This window comes from Colletes gigas, unplaced genomic scaffold (genome assembly GCF_013123115.1).
Source record: "Colletes gigas isolate AHSC1104 unplaced genomic scaffold, ASM1312311v1 Colletes_gigas_Sc00044, whole genome shotgun sequence".
Classification (NCBI taxonomy): domain Eukaryota; kingdom Metazoa; phylum Arthropoda; class Insecta; order Hymenoptera; family Colletidae; genus Colletes; species Colletes gigas.
In genome coordinates this window covers 51,657-72,160 of record NW_025106673.1, presented here as the reverse complement: position 1 = coordinate 72,160, position 20,504 = coordinate 51,657, and the positions used below count along the sequence as shown (strand labels likewise).

General features: G+C 29.3%; 4 protein-coding genes across 4 annotated transcripts; 3 read left to right on the top strand and 1 right to left on the bottom strand.

Annotated features, from left to right (window-relative positions):
• The first annotated feature begins 108 nt into the window (after positions 1-108).
• Positions 109-7,529, top strand: LOC122403141 (cullin-1). Its single transcript, XM_043406494.1, has 14 exons — positions 109-573; positions 1,286-1,506; positions 1,590-1,752; positions 1,857-2,075; positions 2,158-2,397; positions 2,471-2,764; positions 2,837-3,100; positions 3,198-3,377; positions 3,530-3,679; positions 3,758-3,876; positions 3,960-4,080; positions 4,147-4,250; positions 4,322-4,541; positions 4,712-7,529. Exons 2-14 carry the CDS (start codon positions 1,343-1,345, stop codon positions 4,790-4,792), a joined length of 2,319 nt encoding a protein of 772 aa, XP_043262429.1. The 5' UTR covers positions 109-573; positions 1,286-1,342; the 3' UTR covers positions 4,793-7,529.
• An 85-nt stretch (positions 7,530-7,614) lies between these two features.
• On the bottom strand, positions 7,615-9,153 carry LOC122403104 (polyamine-modulated factor 1-binding protein 1). The gene is made up of 6 exons (XM_043406436.1): positions 8,790-9,153; positions 8,427-8,571; positions 8,191-8,355; positions 7,988-8,122; positions 7,769-7,903; positions 7,615-7,701 (listed from the first exon to the last, which is right to left on the bottom strand). Exons 1-6 carry the CDS (start codon positions 9,065-9,067, stop codon positions 7,615-7,617), a joined length of 945 nt encoding a protein of 314 aa, XP_043262371.1. The 5' UTR covers positions 9,068-9,153.
• A 198-nt stretch (positions 9,154-9,351) lies between these two features.
• Positions 9,352-16,984, top strand: LOC122403140 (sperm-associated antigen 6-like). The gene is made up of 10 exons (XM_043406493.1): positions 9,352-9,376; positions 9,574-9,836; positions 9,975-10,185; positions 10,252-10,430; positions 10,507-10,680; positions 10,737-10,889; positions 10,948-11,097; positions 11,170-11,328; positions 15,733-15,878; positions 16,837-16,984. The coding sequence occupies exons 1-10, from the start codon at positions 9,352-9,354 to the stop codon at positions 16,982-16,984; spliced, it is 1,608 nt and encodes a 535-aa protein (XP_043262428.1).
• Positions 16,985-18,102: 1,118 nt separating this feature from the next.
• On the top strand, positions 18,103-20,211 carry LOC122403116 (U3 small nucleolar RNA-associated protein 18 homolog). Its single transcript, XM_043406450.1, has 7 exons — positions 18,103-18,380; positions 18,455-18,631; positions 18,746-18,917; positions 18,980-19,165; positions 19,237-19,428; positions 19,498-19,666; positions 19,748-20,211. Exons 1-7 carry the CDS (start codon positions 18,214-18,216, stop codon positions 20,209-20,211), a joined length of 1,527 nt encoding a protein of 508 aa, XP_043262385.1. The 5' UTR covers positions 18,103-18,213.
• Positions 20,212-20,504: the final 293 nt, after the last annotated feature.

Below are 20,504 nucleotides of genomic sequence, written 5' to 3'. Positions count from 1 at the left end.
TTTGTGTAATACAAAAAAGGCGATTAACGATTGTTTAAATTTCGTATACTGATTTCACAATCAGTGCATCCACACTTGAAAATAAAAAGCACTGTGTCTCTCGGAATTTTTATTGTCGCTTTGTGAAACAGTAACGTTAGATTTCTTCCTTTGTCCTAAACATTCTTCGCTCAAATTTCAACGGTAATACAATAAGTGATAAAGAGCGTCGGAAAATAAAAATATCATTAATGTAAAGTCGAGCAGTAACACAAATGAATAACCAAACGAAATAACTCAGAAAATCGTTGATGCATCGTTTCGTTGGTAACAGTGGCACCTAACCTGTCAGAAGTAAAGCAGCAGATCGCAACCGTGATCAGTTTTGGGCACGTAAGGTAAAACATTTTAGGTTCGCGGATCTGCTGTGTTTGTCATCGCGAAGAGCATAGAAATAACAAGTGGAGGTAGTGAAAATTTCCTATCGATGTGTATGTAGAACGGAGTAGCGGTGATCGTTAAAAGTGGCCACCACATTTTCACAAGAACTCCCTTGTCCAACCCTGCCTGTTATGCGGTGGTGAACGTCGACAGGTGAGTGTATGATTTTTGTCTCACGATACACTTCCCTCGTTCTGCCGACGAAAAAAATTATTTTCCCATGGCGACGGGCTACGGTGGTGTTACTTCTGCCAATTGCTTTTCTTGTGGATGTCCAATAGTGACGGGTGGTAGTGTTGTAGCACGAAGATTTGTGATGTTCCGATGTTTCCTGACGAAAGATTCGAGCCACTACTAACGATGCGCATCCTGATATAACTACATCGGTATGGACCTTCCGATTACCGACTAACCATTTCCGCACAAATGATTTTTTTCACGGATATTTTTGTATCTAGTTGAACCTACGAACGCTCGCTTCTAACATTCTTCGTACACACGCACAAAAAAAGTTTCACGCAGTTTTATTTATAGTTTTACAAAGCAGTTTTTAACAGCCTCAAGTATGTGCATAGGCAAGTAGTTGTGACATCAATATTGTGAAACTATCAATAACTCATGAAATCATTGAACGTAGTGTATTTCAAAATTAATTCCAGCCACTGATTTTGTCTTTGTTTCATCTCTTGATATGCAGTTTCTATGAAATGGAGTATCTAAAATAAAGTAATGTTGTATGTCTATGTAAATGAAAGTAAAACTCTATCATTATTTGATGTTTGTTTTAATATCGGGATCCCTATGTATTTAATTTTAATTTTTCATTAGATTTACTGTGACAGTCACTTTTGTATCTTCCCTACAGAATTTATTGTAGGAAGTAGTAACAGTGACGCTCGCTCGACAAGCGTATTGAAATAGGATGTCAGGGTATAGAGGCAGTGGAGGGGCTGGGTATTATCAAGGAGGCTACCCAGGTCTTAGGCAAATAGATTTAGATCAAATCTGGGGAGATCTCCGCGAGGGTATTGAACAAGTTTATAACAGGCAATGCATGTCTAAACCAAGATATATAGAATTATATACGTATCCTTTGTAATTACCAAAACAATCACAGTATAATTGTCAGTGATCTAGTAATTTCCTTACTACATTATATAATTCATCAGTCATGTATATGATTATTGTACAAGCGTTCATCAACAAGTAAGTAAAACATTGATTAAAAGCAAAAAAGGACAAATCTCTCAAGGAGGTGCACAGTTAGTTGGTCTGGAGTTATACAAACGTTTACGTGACTACCTTAGAAATTATCTCATTAGTTTACTGGAGGTAACCACTATTTTATTAATTATTAACATGTATTGATTTGAAAGAAAAAATTAGACAATGTCATAATCTGATTAGCCTTTGATACATGATAACCTTTGATACAGCATGGAGTAGACTTGATGGATGAAGATGTACTGCAGTTCTATACAAGACAGTGGGAAGAGTATCAGTTTAGTAGTAAAGTTTTACATGGTGTGTGTGCGTATCTAAACAGACACTGGGTACGTAGGGAATGTGAGGAGGGGCATAAACAAACTTATGAAGTTTATCAATTAGCATTACTCATATGGAGAGAAAATTTATTCAAGCATTTAAACAAACAAGTAAGTAAAATTGACATACGTGGATTATATTTGAGGCTAAAATTAGAAGAAAATGGAAATTTAACATTCTAATATGCTCCAGGTTACTAATGCAGTTCTCAAGTTGATTGAGCGAGAACGCAATGGTGAAACAATAAACACACGTTTAGTCAGTGGTGTAATCAATTGTTACGTAGAATTGGGCTTTAACGAAAAAGGGCAGAATCTTACTGTTTATAAAGATTCTTTTGAAAATATCTTCCTTGAGGACACAGAAAGGTTTTACACTCGTGAAAGCTCAGAATTCCTCAGACAAAATCCAGTAACAGAGTACATGAAAAAGGTTTTCAGGCAACAGTTTTATAATTCTCTAACATTTTTTACATAAATGGTTTACCATCACTATTTTACCACAGGTAGACCAAAGGTTACTAGAAGAACGAAAACGGGTTCAAGTTTACCTGCATCAAACAACTTGTGAGAGATTAGCAAAAACATGCGAAAAAGTGTTAATTGAAAAACATTTAGACATATTTCATTCTGAATTCCAAAATCTGTTGAATGCTGACAAAAATGCAGATTTAGGTCGAATGTATCAGTTAGCAGCAAGAATACCAAATGCTCTTGGAGAATTAAGAAGTCATTTAGAAAGTCACATAGCCAATCAAGGACTTGCAGCTATTGACAAATGTGGTGATGCTGCATCTAATGTATGTTTTCTATTAATATATAATCATTATGATTCCGTTAACAAAATTTTAATATCTATTTCTTCTTTATAGGATCCAAAGGTTTATGTGAACACAACTTTAGAAGTTCATAAAAAATACAATGCTTTAGTACTTGTTGCATTTAATAATGATAGTGGTTTTGTGGCAGCTCTTGATAAGGCTTGTGGAAGATTTATTAATAATAATTCGGTAACTAGAGCAGCAAATAGCAGCAGTAAATCACCAGAATTACTAGCAAAATATTGTGACCTGCTGCTGAAGAAGAGTAGTAAAAATCCAGAAGAGGCAGAACTTGAAGATACACTTAATCAAGTTGTAAGTAATACTCATATAAAGAAAGAAAATTTTAATTGAATAACATTAATATTATTAATTTCTTACTAATGGCAATAATCCTGCTTTTTAATTCCAGATGGTAGTATTTAAATATATTGAAGACAAAGATGTATTCCAAAAGTTTTATAGTAAAATGTTGGCAAAGCGATTGGTACAACATATGTCAGCCAGTGATGATGCAGAGGCTTCCATGATCTCTAAATTGAAACAAGCATGTGGTTTTGAATATACTTCAAAATTACAACGAATGTTCCAGGTACTGTATTATGCTATAAAATTATTACTTTCGGTTACTTTTTATTTTATTTCATAAAATGTATTACTTTTCATGTAGGAAACTATTTTCACATTATCTATAAATAACTTTAAAAATTATATAACATTATAATTGTAGCAGTCTGTCCACAGGATATTGGAGTGTCCAAGGACCTAAATGAGCAGTTCAAAAGACATTTGACAAATTCTGCTGAACCCCTGGATATAGATTTCAGTATACAAGTACTGTCTTCTGGCTCATGGCCGTTTCAACAATCTTTTACTTTTTTATTACCAACAGAGGTAAACTTAATCATTGGATAATATGTTTTAAATTTGAATTTATTGTAAATGCCTAATGCACCATTTTGTATATTACAGCTAGAACGATCTGTACATAGGTTTACTACTTTCTACAGTTCACAACATAGTGGAAGAAAGTTAAATTGGTTATATAATATGTCTAAAGGAGAATTACATACAAATTGTTTTAAAAACAGGTAATAATATATTTGGAGAATAAATTTAAAGCTTTGAAAAGTATCGTAACGTTCAGAAGTGAGTTTCTATAATTTAATTTCAGATACACATTACAAGCATCCACTTTCCAAATGGCTATTTTATTACAATTCAATGGATCTGCGGCATGGACTATACGACAGTTACATGATGCTACACAAATAAAAATGGATTTTTTGTTTCAGGTAATGTATTAATATTACAAAACAATTTGAAAGAAAAGTAAACTCTAAATATTTTCAATATTATAGGTTATTCAAATACTTCTGAAAGCTAAGCTGTTAACAGCAGCGACAGATGATGAAACTGAATTAACGCCATTAACAACAGTGGAACTTTTCGCAGGATATAAAAAGTATGTTTAGTCAGTTACATGAGAATATTTATTTTATCAAAAGTTATGTTGATATATTATTTTCATAACAGCAAAAAGCTGAGGGTAAATATTAATATACCAATGAAAACGGAATTGAAAATCGAACAAGAAACGACACATAAACATATAGAAGAAGATAGAAAACTTTTGATTCAGGCAGCAATTGTTAGGATTATGAAAATGAGGAAGGTGTCGAAACACCAGCAACTGGTAGCTGAAGTATTGAATCAGTTAAGCGCTAGGTTCAAACCAAGAGTTCATGTTATTAAGGTAAGTATGAACAACTTGATATTTTCAAGATCATTTTGGGATGATACAAATTTTCTTCTGTACTGATTAATTTCGATATGATATCAATGAAGTATTGTATGTAAAATGTCTGGAAAAATTATAAGCAAGGAAAATTGTTACCTTAACGTATGATGATTCTGCTCTTTCAGAAATGTATAGATATTTTAATTGAGAAAGAATATCTGGAGCGCACAGAGGGTCAAAAGGATACTTATAGCTACCTGGCATGATCAAGTTGATGTAGGACTATGATACAGCAGCAACCATATATGCGAAAGAAAGATGATTCTTCACTCTCATTACTACAGACTGTCACAATATTTATTTAAGTCTCGTATTTTGAATCTCGTATATTTTCCTTGTACATGGATGCCCGTGTACCATGTTGTCCCTCTGGTCGCATTTAGAATCTGGTTTTTATAATATGTTAATAAAATCATTTCATAGTCAAACTGCTAGGTGTGTTACTGTCTGTGCCGTCTTTGACATAAGTTGAAACGTTAATTTTTTCACAATATAATATTATATTATGAAAAGGATAATGCATGAATTTAATCTTTAAATTCATAATAAAAATAATATTCTTCAAGTCACAAACTCTGTAGTGAAACGAGATAAAAATAAGAGACTAATCGTGACAAAAGTAACATGAGTAAATATATTCTGTGAATAAAGTACTATTAAAGAAAAAAGTTCAGGGTACGTCATAAGTCATATTAACCAATAATAATGAAGATCTGGGGAAATACATATGTTTCCTCGCTTTTCTTTTGAATAGTGTAAAGTACATTATTCGAATACGTCTTTTCTGATCATGTAACATAAGAAAGAAATGTAATTTCAGCTATTTGTATTATAGAATATGAAACACATCTTAAATTTGAGTAAGCACATAGATAGTAATGCATTTTAGCAATCGTGAAGTTCAGCTAGTGATCATATGTATAAGAAACAAAATTTTATACCAGTGAATAAACAAATCTGCCCTAACTATGTAAAAATTGAGTTGTTCTTTCAGTTAGAGCAGTCTCAATTTATAATGAATTTTTTTAGTGGCTAGCAGAACTTGAAAAAAAAGCATCTAATTATTGTTTTTATAGATAATTTCTTGTAAAAATAACAATTAAATGATTTACGACCCATTATGTAAAAGTTTTAATGAATTATCTAAAAAATATGTATTGTATACATTGTAACTAAAGCTTAGAGAGCTCGTTTTTGCTGTTAAATGAAAGTAACGTTTAATGTATGAAACATAATTTTTTTCTTTGTTAATAATAGATGTGTTAAATTTTCAAAACAAATTATTTAATTTTTTCAAAGTTATAACTTTTAGTAATTAGAACACATTAAATGTCCACAGTGCAATATGCAGCAGTGTCCGCTTAAATGTTCAACGTTCAAGACGGACGTGAACATTTAAGTGTGTAGAGATTTGTTCCAAAAATTGGTTAGCTATAGTTCATACGGTCATACGTAAATAAAGCTGTCTATTGATACAGATCGTAGATAACGTCGAGGTTCGACTCGAGCAAGGAATTCTAAGAAATGATGGGGATAACTCATAGGCATTTAAACGGACAGATTCATGAACATTTAAGCAGACACTACTGTAAAACGAATCGGAAATTTGTGGTATACTATGATTTTGAGTGCAGGTACAAGCAGTGGCTGAAATTTAACATTAGTAACAGAATAATAATTGTTAATGCATTACTGCCACTAATATTAAGAATGATATAGTGAATCACAGTATATACGTATATGTAACTCTATGCTTGCAAATGTTATCACCATTCTGGAGTTGAATAATGGAACTCGACGTGTAAAAAAGCTGAGACACAAGTGTCTCGAACTGAAAGTTATTGTAATTATAAACAAAAGGAGCGAAAAAAGAAAAAATATATTAAAATTTCTTTGAGAGTGAGTAATAACATCTTGATATTTAATTGCAAAAGAAAACTATCAAATTAATGTATTTTATTATATAAAACGTACTGCGAATTTAAATGGCAAAGTATTAAAGCAAAATTGTTCAAACTAAGTTGTGCAGAATGCGTTAAACCGAAGGTGCAGACATGTATATCGTCTTTATTCACTTTTTTTATATTTTACATCATTTAATTGATTCCATATTAAAATTTCTAGATTCGATTATTCCTCTAGGTTTAGAGAACGTATAACGGTACATTATTTAACATAGAGTATACAGAATTCTCTACTGTCAGGATTAAATTTTGTAAAATCCATATGTCATACAATGGAGAATAACATTGATGTTTTCTGAAATGTCTGAAAGCTTAAACTTTTAATATGTGTCCCATATTAATGTCTCATGTTCGGATAAAATCAAAACGGTCATCTTACAGACGCTAACTGTGAAACGTATTAATAATTTAAATTTTTGTACATACAATTAAAATTTATTCTTGTCAATTTTTATTCCCCATGCACAAAATAGGACTTATTTGTAAATAAGTTGAACGAGTCATTTAATGTTGTCTGAAATAGAAACATTTAATTCAGTACAGTTACAATGGAAATCAGTTAAGCGTTTCCTTATAATTTTTTTATCATATTATTTAAAAAAAAAAAAAAATAAACGAAAATAAACTTTCTTTCGAACGCATGATTTCCACAGTGACCATGTATACACCTTTTATATTTCGTTTTAAAACCTTCTGTTACAGATCCTACTAACTACTCATGTACCATTATTATTTTGTATAGCGCAATCGAATAATTGCTATAATTATGCCGTATTTTAAAACTATATTTATTTTCAGTAAGAAAGTATTACAAGTTACTTATAAACAGAAATTAAAATTCTAGCATAAAAACGAGTTAAAAATCAGACTTTTGAATTTCATAACATTCTGACAGGTAATGTACGAAGTAAGGTCACATAGGCCCATTTTCTGTGAAGAGTATTGTTAAGAAACACACGTTGTAAAATAAAATTGTATAAAACTTGTGGCTATGAAATGGAGTTATTCCATCTTTCACAGTGTATAAATTGTAGCAGTCATTCAATAAATGTTTTATATACAATTTAACATAAGCACTCTGATTTTTGATCCAATAATCTTGAAAACTCTTCTTGTGTAAATTTTAATTGTCCAATTCCAATTAAGCATGCCTATGAAAGTACACGAATAAAACTACTTATTTACAATTTATGCAAAATAATTAAAACAGATACGTACATTTTGTTTCTTTAAGTTATCTATAATCAACATTTGTTTTTTAAATACATGTGCCAATTCTGACAGCTGTTTTCCTAGATTATTAACTGTCATCCTTTTATCATCCTGTAATTTTCTAATTTGATTTCTCAATTCCTAAATATACATCAAATTAGATAAGAATTTAAAAGATTACGGTAGTTTTGTAACTTGTATTACATACACTTTTTCAACATGTACCTTTTCTTCTATTTGAGAACATTTAAGTGCATTTCTGAGTTTATTATTATTTTCTAAAGACCTATTCAATCTCATACTATAAACGTCAGATTGTTGCTTTGATCCTTTTACTTCTTTTTGAAGTTTCTCTAAATTCTGTTAAAAATACATTTTATGAATATATAAAACAATACTACAATTATTTTTATTTATATAATTTATACCTTTTTTATAATTGAACTTTCACTATTTAATGCTTGTGATTGACATTGTAATTCTTTATTAGTGTTTTCTAATTTTGTAATTGTATTTTTTAATGATTCTATTTCATTCTGTAATTTGAGTTCAATTTTTTTTTGTTCAGATTCTAAATCCATGCATAAATTACACTGCAATATAATACAAATTATTTAAAAATTAATCAAATATTTTGTTCTTAAGTCTATGTAAAATTATCTACCTTTTTTCTGTATTCAATCTGTAATGTTTGTAACTCAGTTTGCAACATATCTATTTTAGCTTTTAACAAATTAATAATGGTTTTATTTGCCAAGTTTCCTTTTTTAGAAGCATCATCCACAAAATCTTGCTGTGCTTCTACTTTTCTATTGGATACAAATGAGACTTAATTGAAGTAAAAAAATTTAATTTTTTATATTTATGCGTTTAGACAAAATAAACTCGAGAAATGTTTGGATAAACTTAAAATATATGACAGCAAAATTCAAAATTGCATTGAAATACTTTAAAAGATTAACGTAATGTTTTAAAATAATTTTAACAACGATAAACGATTTTATTCAAATTCCAAGCATGCACTTACAATTTAGATGAAACTTGGCCAAAAATATACGGCAAAGACGAATTTCGTTTAACGGAAACCTGCGAATTTGCTTCTTTTTGTGTTGCTGCATATTCCGAGAACTTTGTTTGCTCCCTTTTGAAATGCGTGCATTGGTTTTTTGAATTAGAAATTAAACATTCGTTGTTATAAGTGTTTATAACACGATCTACGTTTTTCATCAAATCGTGCGCTTTCTGTTCGAGTTCTTTATTTAGTTGACGAAACCCTTTTTCCTTAATTAATAAATCTTCTGTCATCTTTTAATGCGAAATAAATATTATCCCTACTGTTTTACAATATATACAACGATAACTCGATGTATTCGTAATATTTCTTTATTCTGTTCGAATATCCATGCTGCCTTGATATTGCATTCGATCAAAACACCTGTTTATTTTTGTTTATAGAGTCGCTGTAATACATCGTACGCGAAGGGCGGCAGTTTTTCGTTTTCAAACATACGACAGTTTTGTACTGGTACTCGGTATAAGAAAGGATACAAAGAATAAATATAACATTTAAAATTTGTTAAGAAACCAAAATGACAGCACGTTCAATTTTACAAGGTACACTTCTTAATATTATTATAAATATCTATCTTACGAAATTTGGCGGTTTTTTATTGACAGCTCGTGCGAGCATTGTAATAATTTCGACTCCAACAACCGTTATAATTTTTGTCCGCAAATTACGTCATAATTTTACCGTCAAATAGTATACTAGTTTGTTAAAATTAACATCATTAATTACCGTACCTTTGTAGTTTTTGATCAGTATCAAAAAGCCCGTTTATTTTTCGTTCAATCTGTTGCGGATTTTGCCTCAAGACCGAACAATGTAGAATGTTTAAAAGCTGCTGGAGCTTTGGATCTTTTATGTCCTTTACTGACAGATCTTGTACCATCTATTCGATACATGGCAGCTGTAGCTTTAGGGAAAATTGCAAATAATAATCATAGACTGGCTCAAACTATCATAAGAAAGGATGTCTTACCTCAATTATTGAAGAATATTGATAAACAAAATGTATGAATGTAAGCACATTAACTTTAAGAAAGTATGTTCCTTTTTTTTTTATTAGACTGCGGTGTATTTTGTAATATAAGTTACATAAAAGAATATACAAGAATTAGTTGTTATATTATTTAAAAACATTTGTTATAGAAATTTTATAAAAAAGCAGCACTGTTTGTTGTACGTGCAATAGCTAAGCATTCTCCAGAACTAGCATCTATAGTGATTCAAAACAATGGATTAGATATTGTTATACTTTGCTTAGAAGATTTTGATGCTATTGTCAAAGAATCTGCTGCCTGGGCATTAGGATATATTGCCAGGCATAATAAAACTTTAGCTCAAGCTACTATTGATGCAGGTATGCACATTGATACGTCAGTAAATCTCCTTTTAAATAGTTATGTACAGATTGTATTATTTGTAGGTGCTGTGCCCCTTTTGGTTCTGTGTTTACAAGAACCTGAATTATTTGTAAAACAAGTTGCTGCATCTGCTCTTTGCGATATAAGTAAGCATGATAAAGATCTTGCTGAGATTGTTGTTGATGCAGGAGCAATTCCCTTTCTTGCAAAAGGACTGTCTAACCCTGATACCAAGTTAAAGGTAAAATAAATTATCATACTACATGATTTCACTACATGATTGACTACAATATTTTAATTTTTAATAATATGTATAGCGTCAAGTCCTTTCTGCATTGAGCAGCATAGCAAAACATTCTGTAAATCTGGCAGAATCTGTTATCGAAGCTGAAGTTTTTCCTGATGTTCTTGTACACATGGCACATCCTGATGAATGTGTTGTTAAAATGGCAGCAGTACTAACCAGAGAAATTTGCAAGCATTCGTTAGAAGTAAAACTATTAGACACCATTCTATTCGTTGCATACTAATTATATTTTTCTTTTAGATGGCTCAGCTCATTGTAAATATCGGTGGTATCGGTGCACTAATTGAATTAATTAATATATCAAAATTACCAGTAAAATTACCAGCAATAATGGCAATTGGATATATTGCTGGACACTCTGATCAGTTAGCCATTGCAGTTATAGGATCTAAAGTATGACATAATAATATTTTTGCTATTACAATACTCTAAGTGAAAATGTTCCTTGCAGGGAATTATTCACTTATCTACTGTATTACACGAAGAAAAGGATGACCGTTTGTTTGCCATTACTGTGTGGGCGATTGGTCAAATTGGGAAACATACACCAGAACATGCAAAAGCAATTGCAGTAGCCAACATTCTCCCAAAGTTATTAGAAGTATGTAAAACTGTTATTTATGATACATTATTTTTCATTACACAATATTACTAGCATATATTTAATTTCTAGCTTTATAATGATCCAAGCAGCTCTGAAGATCTCAAATTAAAATGTAATACAACACTGAAGCAAGTATTACAGAGATGCATGTATATCGAAGCCTTGGAACCTTTATTACACGATTCACCACCTAACATATTAAAATATGTGCTTGGACAGTTTAGTAAGGTAAGAGATACTATGATATTTTAACTTGTATATAATTCTTTATTTTATACACACTTTTTACAAGTTGTACTTAGAACTTACAAACTAAAAAACATAGTAATGTAATAAATCAAATAGTAACTGTGGTATATAATTTATAATTAAAAATACCACATTTATGTTTTAATATTTATCATATACATTACAAAGATAAATTATACAAATCAATAATATTAACAAATCTTTCTACACTGTATATAAAGTATTATATCGTAAAGTTTAGTGACCATTTTGTGTTTTAATACAAACTTAATAAGTAATATTTATGTATATACACAAAACATCATCAAGCTACCTAATGTTGCTCTATTGAAAAATTGGTCAAGCAGCTGTATAAGGTGAATGGTTCTCTTTTCCCGCGTAAAAACTATTATACCACAAATATAACATTCTAACAATTAGAATCCTAGTTTTGTGATATTACTCTGATACACAAACAGTACAATGATTTATTCGGTATCTGTGTAACTTATTTTTATGATTTTTATTACTTGCTTGTCCTTTTTGTATGTGTTGTAAGTATTTATAGATGCCACAAATTTTAATTTGACTTCAATCAACAGGTATCAAACATTATGTATTTCTATTAAAAAGTAATAATATTCTTCGATATGCTGTATGTCATTGTATTTGTTTAACAATCAGATTAGTAAAAAGTGAAAAAATTGATAATAGCGTAGAATGGTTTGAATTGTTCCTTTGAATGTTTCTATAATAAATATTATGGCACATTTGAAGTCCCAAAAAAGCACATTTCTCAGTCTTACCATGGTAAATGGTTCGGCTAAAATACAAGGACGATTGAATTATTGAATGCTTAAAAATTTTAATTGAAATATGAAATATTTATACATACTCTTTACCAAGCTACTCCCTATTTGCATCTATTGTACCATGGTGTATTTTCTAATGGCAGTATTTGATATAAAGAGACCAGTTGTACAAAAATTGTAGATATAGATAACAAAGAATTATTAAGTTAGAAGTAAATATTAATCATTGATCAATGAAAATTTCAGTTTATGAAACTGTTGATCAATAAGGCATTGATTTGATATTTGCAGTAATAATACATTAATGTAATGTATAAATCTTAATATTATGTGCTTTGAATCATATTTCTGATAAATGTTAAGCTCGTGGATCATAGTACTATCAATAAATGCAGTTGCATTCCAGAAAAGCTAATCATTATTTAATTTTCATTCAAACTGTAGTATTTATATAAATACGTTTCAAGAAATGTATGAGATGCAATCGGCAGTAATAGTTATTTTTAATAAATTAAAAATATTTTGAAAAGTTTAGCAAAAACTATTTTCATTAAAGTTAGAAATTATAAGATATACATTGTAAAAGGCAATCATAAAATTTCAGTTGCAAAATTACACCTTATAATTATTTCCATTGTACTAAAAATTCATCATATATAAATTGTAGCAAACTTTTATATATTAGAACAATTGATTCATTGAAGTATCTCAACGCAAGAAAACATTAAAATAATTAAAACACCCGTGTTTTACCAAAATTTTTGTTGCACGATAATTTCAAATTGTAAAGCAATTAAAGCATATACTCGGTTCAGAGCATGCAATCTGTCCAAGCATTTCTGAAAAGTGAAAAAAACAAATTATGTTATAAAAAAATGTAAAAACTGACCAATTTTTTTTTATAATGATACTTAAGTAACTCATTTTTTAATGTTAAAACAATGCCTTAATAATATGTTTTTTTTTTATAAAGGATAAAACTATGCAAGTAAAACAACATACAACATTATATTGTATATACATATATATAGATTCTCAATTAATATAAAAATTTTTATAATATTACTTAATTAAAAGACCTTGCTTTGTAAAAAGTAATCTGTATAATAATTTGTGCAGATTGCGATTTCTAAATATTCATAAATGATACATGACTTTTGTATTGTGCCACTATACAAAATTTTACGTGCTTTTTATCAGTATATAGCATTACCAAAAGTACATATTAATAAGCACATTTGTGTATATTTATGATCTACATAGTCATTATGACAAACAAATTTGAACATAATATATAGCAGTTGCACATCATTAAAAGATAAATATTTATCAAGATATTACTTTATGTAAGATAAGCATCTCTTTAAGAATGATAATAAATCAGAACTAAATTGAACATGTTATCTTCAAAAATGAAATCAACATACACTAATTTTTCTAATCATTATAATGATTAAGTTATTTTCCTTTTTTTTTTCTTATTCTTTTTACAAAGCAATACTAGTAATTATTTAATTATTATCAAAATAAAAAAATGAATTTGGTCTACTACTCCATTCGTGCAACAAAATTATTATTTTATTCATCATTGTCATCGTTGGGTTTAATACTAGCATAATTGTTCATATTTCTATTCACCCTCAGCATCTTGAGAAAACTGCCTAATACAAGTATAGTCTTCCTATGTCGCCTGAAGATTCCAGCATAAAGTTCTTCACGTACATCCCTTCTGTCACTTACATCAGAATCAATACTTGATACAGAGACAACAGAAGGTTTGGCAGAGACCGGCTGATGATAGCTGTTGGTCTCTCCCGAATTTAAAAAAACACAGTGTTGATTGTTTACCATGTCTATTATTAGCTTTTCACTTTTTTGGTTAACGTTTTGGATCTTTTTTATTCCCACGTTTTACCGTAATTAACATGTATTTCACAATGCTCAGTTAGAAACTATATGAAGCTTACTTTACATGTAGCTTGTGAAACATCCGAGATTGCACTGTGTGATTTAACAATGAGTTAACTTCTTATAAGTTACCAATTTTTATGTTGCTCTTATCAGACATATTTGCTAGAAATATGACAATCAGTATTGTGTAATATACACTGCAATTAATCTTCTGTATACAATGATATCGTCTTTTATCACTTAATTGTTATAAATTTTAACTTTAAGGCAGCTGTCTTGTCTTGTTATCAAAGCCATGCATATCACCAAAGAATTTGTTACTTTTAATTGAAATATTTTAAGTCTTCCTATGATTTTCAACTTCTGTTCTTATCCTTCGCACTTCTTTAAAGTATTATTTGAATTATTTTATTAAAGCTGGTGTACTCTGAGTTTTACTTGATACTTGTTTTAATCTTTTATTCTTTTATCTGTTTTTATTTCTTTAATAAATTATTTTAAAAACGTTTCAAAAATTCAGAAACTTTTCTGCTTATAGCGTATGCAAATAGTTTCTGATTAAATTTAAATAAAAAATTATACTTTATAAAAAAGCAGACAAGCAGCTTAGGATTAGCTCTGCAAGTAATGTGTCAAAAAAGTAACGTCGAATCTTCGGTTTCCTTAGCAGCCGATATTTAGCACCGCATCCGACTGAAAAAATTTAATAATTTATATTTTATTGCAAAGTCATTTCTACATACAAATTAAAATTGGTTGAAAAAATAGGCGAATTCTTAAATATGTCAACAGGTTCACGACAAATATGCTTTTCTGCGTCTTTGCTCTGGAATTTTGTTTTCGGAAATGAGATATTTTTGGCGGCGATGAAAGACAAAAAAAACGCGGATCTGGTTATGGTTGCGTCGCGTTAAGAATATACATATGTACATTAATAGAATGCATACGATATTTTTTAACGCAGTAATAAAAAAAAACGAACCAAAATGTTTTAAATAAATTAATTATATAAATCGATCGTATCGTGTCCATAGGTCTATAATAAAATTAATCATATAATAAAAATGATATCAGTTAATTCAAACAAATAATTAACAATTTATATAAATTATACAAATTTTGACGACGATTCAACTGACCATTGAATACAATTTACTATCGGCTTATTTATCAGATATTATTCGAAAGCAATATTCCTGCGTAGGAATTGATCGATCGTACGTCAAAAGCGATACAAAATACGAAACATAATACGTTGCATCATATCGTGCAACAAATATTTACGAAATCTCGACATTTTTGCAACATATTTTAATATAACGTTATACGACTTTTTTATTAACGAAATTAAATACACAATAGCATATATGTATCGAAATAATAATATTGTTAACACTATGTGTCTTGAATTATTTTGTTTCTTTGTTACAGATTAAAACATTAAAGTAAGTAGGTTCACTTTAGACGAATGCACTCAGTGTGTAGGTCAGGTTTCAGAAGCCTTATTCTTAGGTGCATTGCAACATGCAAACTGATTGCTAATAATGTTCCTGTACCACCTACTTATATACATACACTCTTTTTCTATTTCTATCTATCTCTTTCTCTCTCCGAGAACATTAAAATAACACAAAGTGTAAAGAATTTAATATTGTTTTTTGATAATTCTGTTTTTATATAGGTTTTGCCTAACGATGCCAGGGCAAGAAGATTATTTGTAACATCCGGTGGTTTAAAGAAAGTCCAGGAAATTGAGGCAGATCCTGATTCAACACTTTTAGAATATATACAAATTATCAATTGCTGTTTTCCAGAAGAAATTGTCAGGTTGTTTTTAATCATCTACTCCTACCAAACATTTTTTCAATTAATAGTATTTTCAATTGTTTAATTGCTACTTTACATTATTTTTAAAACATAGTATAACAATTATAGATACTATAAAAACATACATTAATGAACACCCTTTCTCGAAAAAATTGGACTTATAATCATACAAGAATGGTGTTAGTTTACAAAGATGTCTGGTTATTTTAACTATTGTTTTAATTTTTTAATTGTTCCATACTATATTAGACCGAATTCCCCGATTATAATCATAATATTCGTGAAATTGATTGAAATGTCAATACATGCAGGGAAGTATGTTCATGTAAAAATAATAGTAACAGTAGGTAATCGTCAAAAACACTAGTTGCTTTTGACATAACCCTAGTAAAGATTTACTTACCGAAGGAATATGGCAGCGTGCGTTTTTGTCGTTGAAAAAGACCAGTCTTCTTAGAGCAGTTTACACCAACAGCGAATGCAAATAACTGCAGCTTCGTTTCTGGATCTCGTGTGTCTTAATTTAAATCGGGCAGGTAATATACGGCGTGACCGCCATGTTGTCACAGCTGATTGCATTGGAAAAATATAAACCCGGACTTTATTGGATCAATAATTTTACGCGCACTCGATGATTTCTGTGACTCTTATATACGACAAGTCACAACAGCTTTGTCATAAATCTTTTACGCACTGCTGTATCATTTAAATTTGAAAACTTTTAAATTTGATTTTACTTTTACATTACGTATCTTGCATCACTCGATATGACGTTATCGATACGTAAACAGATGATTATTATTTCAATAGTTTCAATGACATACTTTTTATATATTCAATCTAAAACGTAATTGTTAATCATAACTTAAACTTCTATTGGGATGTTTTCGTCTTAATTAAGTTTGGTTAAAGTTTCAATTTAACTTTAGCGACTAATTAGTACATTTTTTCTCATTAGATATTATTCTCCTGGATATCCGGATAGTCTCTTGGAAGCGGTTGAGCAGTATCAACCGAAATGTCCTTCTCTGTTTGCTATGGAAGAACATTTGTTTTCTGATACTGATTCTAAAGATTCTCTATCTATTCATCATGAAGATGGTTAAAAACATTATTTATACTAATTATATCACAATTTTACATTACAGTTATACATATATTATTCAGTAAATTATTTATGTAAAAAATATTGTTGTTTGAGTTTTTTAAACGATATTTTATGATTTTGGTGCCATGGAAGATGAAGTTTTTAAAAATGTTTCTAAACGATTTATACAGTTTGTTGGTTACTTTTGTTTAATGAAAAAGTAATTCTTTTATAATACGAAATATCTTTATTCAATAATAAATTTTTTGTTCTTGTAACCCATTCCTATCTTTCGAATAGTTTTATAATTTCTTATTCATAAAAATCTCTGTTTCCCCGTAAAAAATTAATCAACAGCCATTTAATGGTCCCATTGTGCATTTTTCCTTTTTCAAAATATAATCAGCATGAAATTATGTCAAAATTATAAAAGAAATCCAATTTCCAAACTTTTTTGGTTACAATATCTTCTTTTGAACTGAAGTTCGTTACATAACGTAACTAACATTTCAAAACGCACGAATTTTTTGGTCAACCCAAAATGTAGAATTTATTTTGAACTTAGAATTGTTTATTAGTCTTTATTGACTCCTAAATACAATCAGATCAACCCAAATTATTACGAAAGAAAAATAATGATCTAGATTGGTTTAATTACGTTTTCACGACAATGAAAGGTTTATACGAAAATGTCCCCTCCGATATATTTCAAAATCGTTGTAATCGGTAAAGTCATCATTAATATAAACAATTACCTATGTTTTTTCATGTAAACAAAACTCACTTTAATTAGGCGTCTGGTATTGTTATAAAAAATGGATGATTAAAAACTTGTTGAAAAAAAAAAGAAGAACATTTAACATGCAATATTCCTTTTAAACAGCACAAAATATTTCAATTAATGACTACTTATCTAATAATTTCTGAATTTAGTAAAATTCTATTATGGAATATAAAAGAAAATTTTTTAATTTTATGAACGAAACGTGCTTATAATTTGTCATAATTAATATTTAATAGAAATCATTACATTAAGTTGTTTACAATCTTTGTATACTGTAAACATTACCAAAATAAAAATGCATCTGTGCAGCAAGTACTATTGCTAAGTATACATATATGTGTATGTAGTATGTAGTCAAATCCAGTCATAATCGTGTTGCAAGGTTATGTAGTAAAAATGTGCGAATTGAATTTGCTCTACTGCATGATTAATGTATTATCTATCGTGCTAAATAAATTGCAACAATGAGTAAAATGACTACAAAGGACCATAATATGAAAACTCAAAAAGAAACATTGAATAAAATGATTGCAAAGAAACGTATACCTACAAAGACATTGTATAACCAAAAATTTACTGCACCTTTAAAAAAGAAACGTAAAAATGCGTACGATCCAAAAGAAGAAGCCAGGTATACTTATATCATTAAGATCAAGTGGTGTTAATTGAATGACTTTAATAAATTGTAATGTGACTCGTATATAGGTTAGAACGAATCGTATTTGGTGATCCAAGTGACATTATAAACAATTTAGTAAATGATGAAGATTTCACTGAACCAAATAAAAACAAAAGTATCGATGATTTCGATACACGAAGTGATGTTTGTACAAAATTACAGAAGAAAGAAGCATGGTTGGATGAGGATGATGTACAATATTCGTGTGTATCGTAATTTAACAAACAAATATTATTAGCTAATTATGAGAGAGAGTACTGCCAGTAAATGATAGACATTAATTAAAAATTAATTAAGTTAATTGGATGTTTTATTAGAGTACGAGATGCTACAAAGGCACAGAATCGTAAATTACCTGCTGATATACCAGAAAAATTGTATAAAGATTTTCTACATAACAAATACAAACAAATTGTGGGTACTCCAAAATGGGCTGAGATGAAGAAGACAGATAAAGACTCTGATGATTTAGATGATGAAATATTAAAGGTAATGAAAATTTTATAGAATGTTTTTTGGACTTTATTTGATGTTATGATATATTTTTGCAGCATAGTTGTCATTTGGAAAAACCTAAAGTGAAAAATTTGCCAAAGAGCATAATTGATATTAAAGCACTAACTCCAATCAACAAACAAACCCATACAGAAGGTCCTATTGTTTCGAGTCTTGAATTTCATCCATCTTCCACTGTAGCCCTTGTGGCTGGTACATCTGGAATTTTGTCCCTTTTTCAAGTAAGAAATTACAAATTACTTGTATTGATACTTTCAAATAAAAAAGGTACAAAATTATAATGTAATTACAGATAGATGGTATCGAAAATAATAAACTACATTCAATGCAATATAAAAAATTTCCTATTAGTACAGCAAAATTTGTTAGGGATGGTACAGAAGTTTTAATTGGTTCTCAATATTATGGACACTGTCATTCCTATAATTTAATTAGTGGTAAAACACATAAAATACAATTACCACATGGAATTACTAATATGAAGGTTTGTCAAATTTCAATTATAGTAATTTCTATGATAATAGCCATTAACATTTTTTAAATAATCATTTAGAAATATGAAGTATCTCCAGATGGAAAATTGTTAGCTCTTTGTGGTCGTTTAGGTGAAATTTTTTTATTGACAAGTTCGTCGAAAGAACTTATTGGTAGTTTGAAAATGAATTCAAAGTGTAGGACAATATGTTTCACTCCAGATGGTAAAACTCTCATTACACACGGTGGTAAGTTTTGTATACAAGTATTCTTGCATCATTTAGTTCAATTTTGTACATCATCTTGAATTTTTTAATGATCTACTGCAGATGGTAATAAAATGTACATTTGGGATGTAAATAGTCGGTCATGCGTACATCGTGCTGTGGATGATGGATGTTTGTCTTGTTCATCCATTGCAATGTCTGCAAGTGGTCAATTTTTGGCAACAGGTAGTAAAGAAGGAGTGGTTAATATATATGACTCAAAAACAGTGTTGCAAAGTCAACAGCCTGTTCCTTTGAAAATTATTTTAAACCTTGTAACATCTATTACTAGTTTAAAGTTTAATTCTTATTCCGAAATATTAGCAATTGCTTCAGACAAAAAACATAATGCATTTAAAATGGTACATTTACCATCATTTACTGTCTTTTCAAACTTTCCCACATTTCAAACAAATATGTTAATGCCAGAAGCTATCGATTTTTCACCAGGTAGTGGTTATTTAGGAATTTCTAATAAATCGAGTAGTGCCTTTTTATACAGATTAAAGCATTATGGAAATTACTAGATATTAATTATTTTATAAAATATGTAATAATATTAAATACTATTTAATAAAGAAATACAAATTAAGTTTTTGATGTCTATATTTTATTTGAAAATAAAGTGTCATGTTTATCTGTGACATAAATGTAAAGGAAATTGGAATGTGTTGTTGACTATTCATTTTAGTAATAAATTAAGATATATGTGTAGCTATTAATTAAAAAGAATATTAGTTTATTTTTCTTTTTGGCTTTGAACATACAAAAGCAAAAGAATTTCTATGATTTACGACGAAATATCGGTGCTGCTACGTAA

Coding starts and splice junctions, on each gene's coding strand:
- LOC122403141 (XM_043406494.1), top strand. CDS start 1,343: ATGTCAGGGTATAGAGGCAGTGGAGGGGCTGGGTATTATCAAGGAGGC. Junction 1,507..1,589: donor AGATATATAGAATTATATAC/GTATCCTTTGTA, acceptor ATAATTCATCAG/TCATGTATATGATTATTGTA. Junction 2,765..2,836: donor GTGGTGATGCTGCATCTAAT/GTATGTTTTCTA, acceptor TCTTCTTTATAG/GATCCAAAGGTTTATGTGAA.
- LOC122403104 (XM_043406436.1), bottom strand. CDS start 9,067: ATGACAGAAGATTTATTAATTAAGGAAAAAGGGTTTCGTCAACTAAAT. Junction 8,572..8,789: donor GGCCAAGTTTCATCTAAATT/GTAAGTGCATGC, acceptor TGTATCCAATAG/AAAAGTAGAAGCACAGCAAG. Junction 7,904..7,987: donor GTTCTCAAATAGAAGAAAAG/GTACATGTTGAA, acceptor ATGTATATTTAG/GAATTGAGAAATCAAATTAG.
- LOC122403140 (XM_043406493.1), top strand. CDS start 9,352: ATGACAGCACGTTCAATTTTACAAG. Junction 9,837..9,974: donor AGAATATTGATAAACAAAAT/GTATGAATGTAA, acceptor CATTTGTTATAG/AAATTTTATAAAAAAGCAGC. Junction 10,681..10,736: donor TTTGCAAGCATTCGTTAGAA/GTAAAACTATTA, acceptor TTTTTCTTTTAG/ATGGCTCAGCTCATTGTAAA.
- LOC122403116 (XM_043406450.1), top strand. CDS start 18,214: ATGAGTAAAATGACTACAAAGGACCATAATATGAAAACTCAAAAAGAA. Junction 18,632..18,745: donor GAGGATGATGTACAATATTC/GTGTGTATCGTA, acceptor ATGTTTTATTAG/AGTACGAGATGCTACAAAGG. Junction 19,429..19,497: donor ATGGAATTACTAATATGAAG/GTTTGTCAAATT, acceptor ATAATCATTTAG/AAATATGAAGTATCTCCAGA.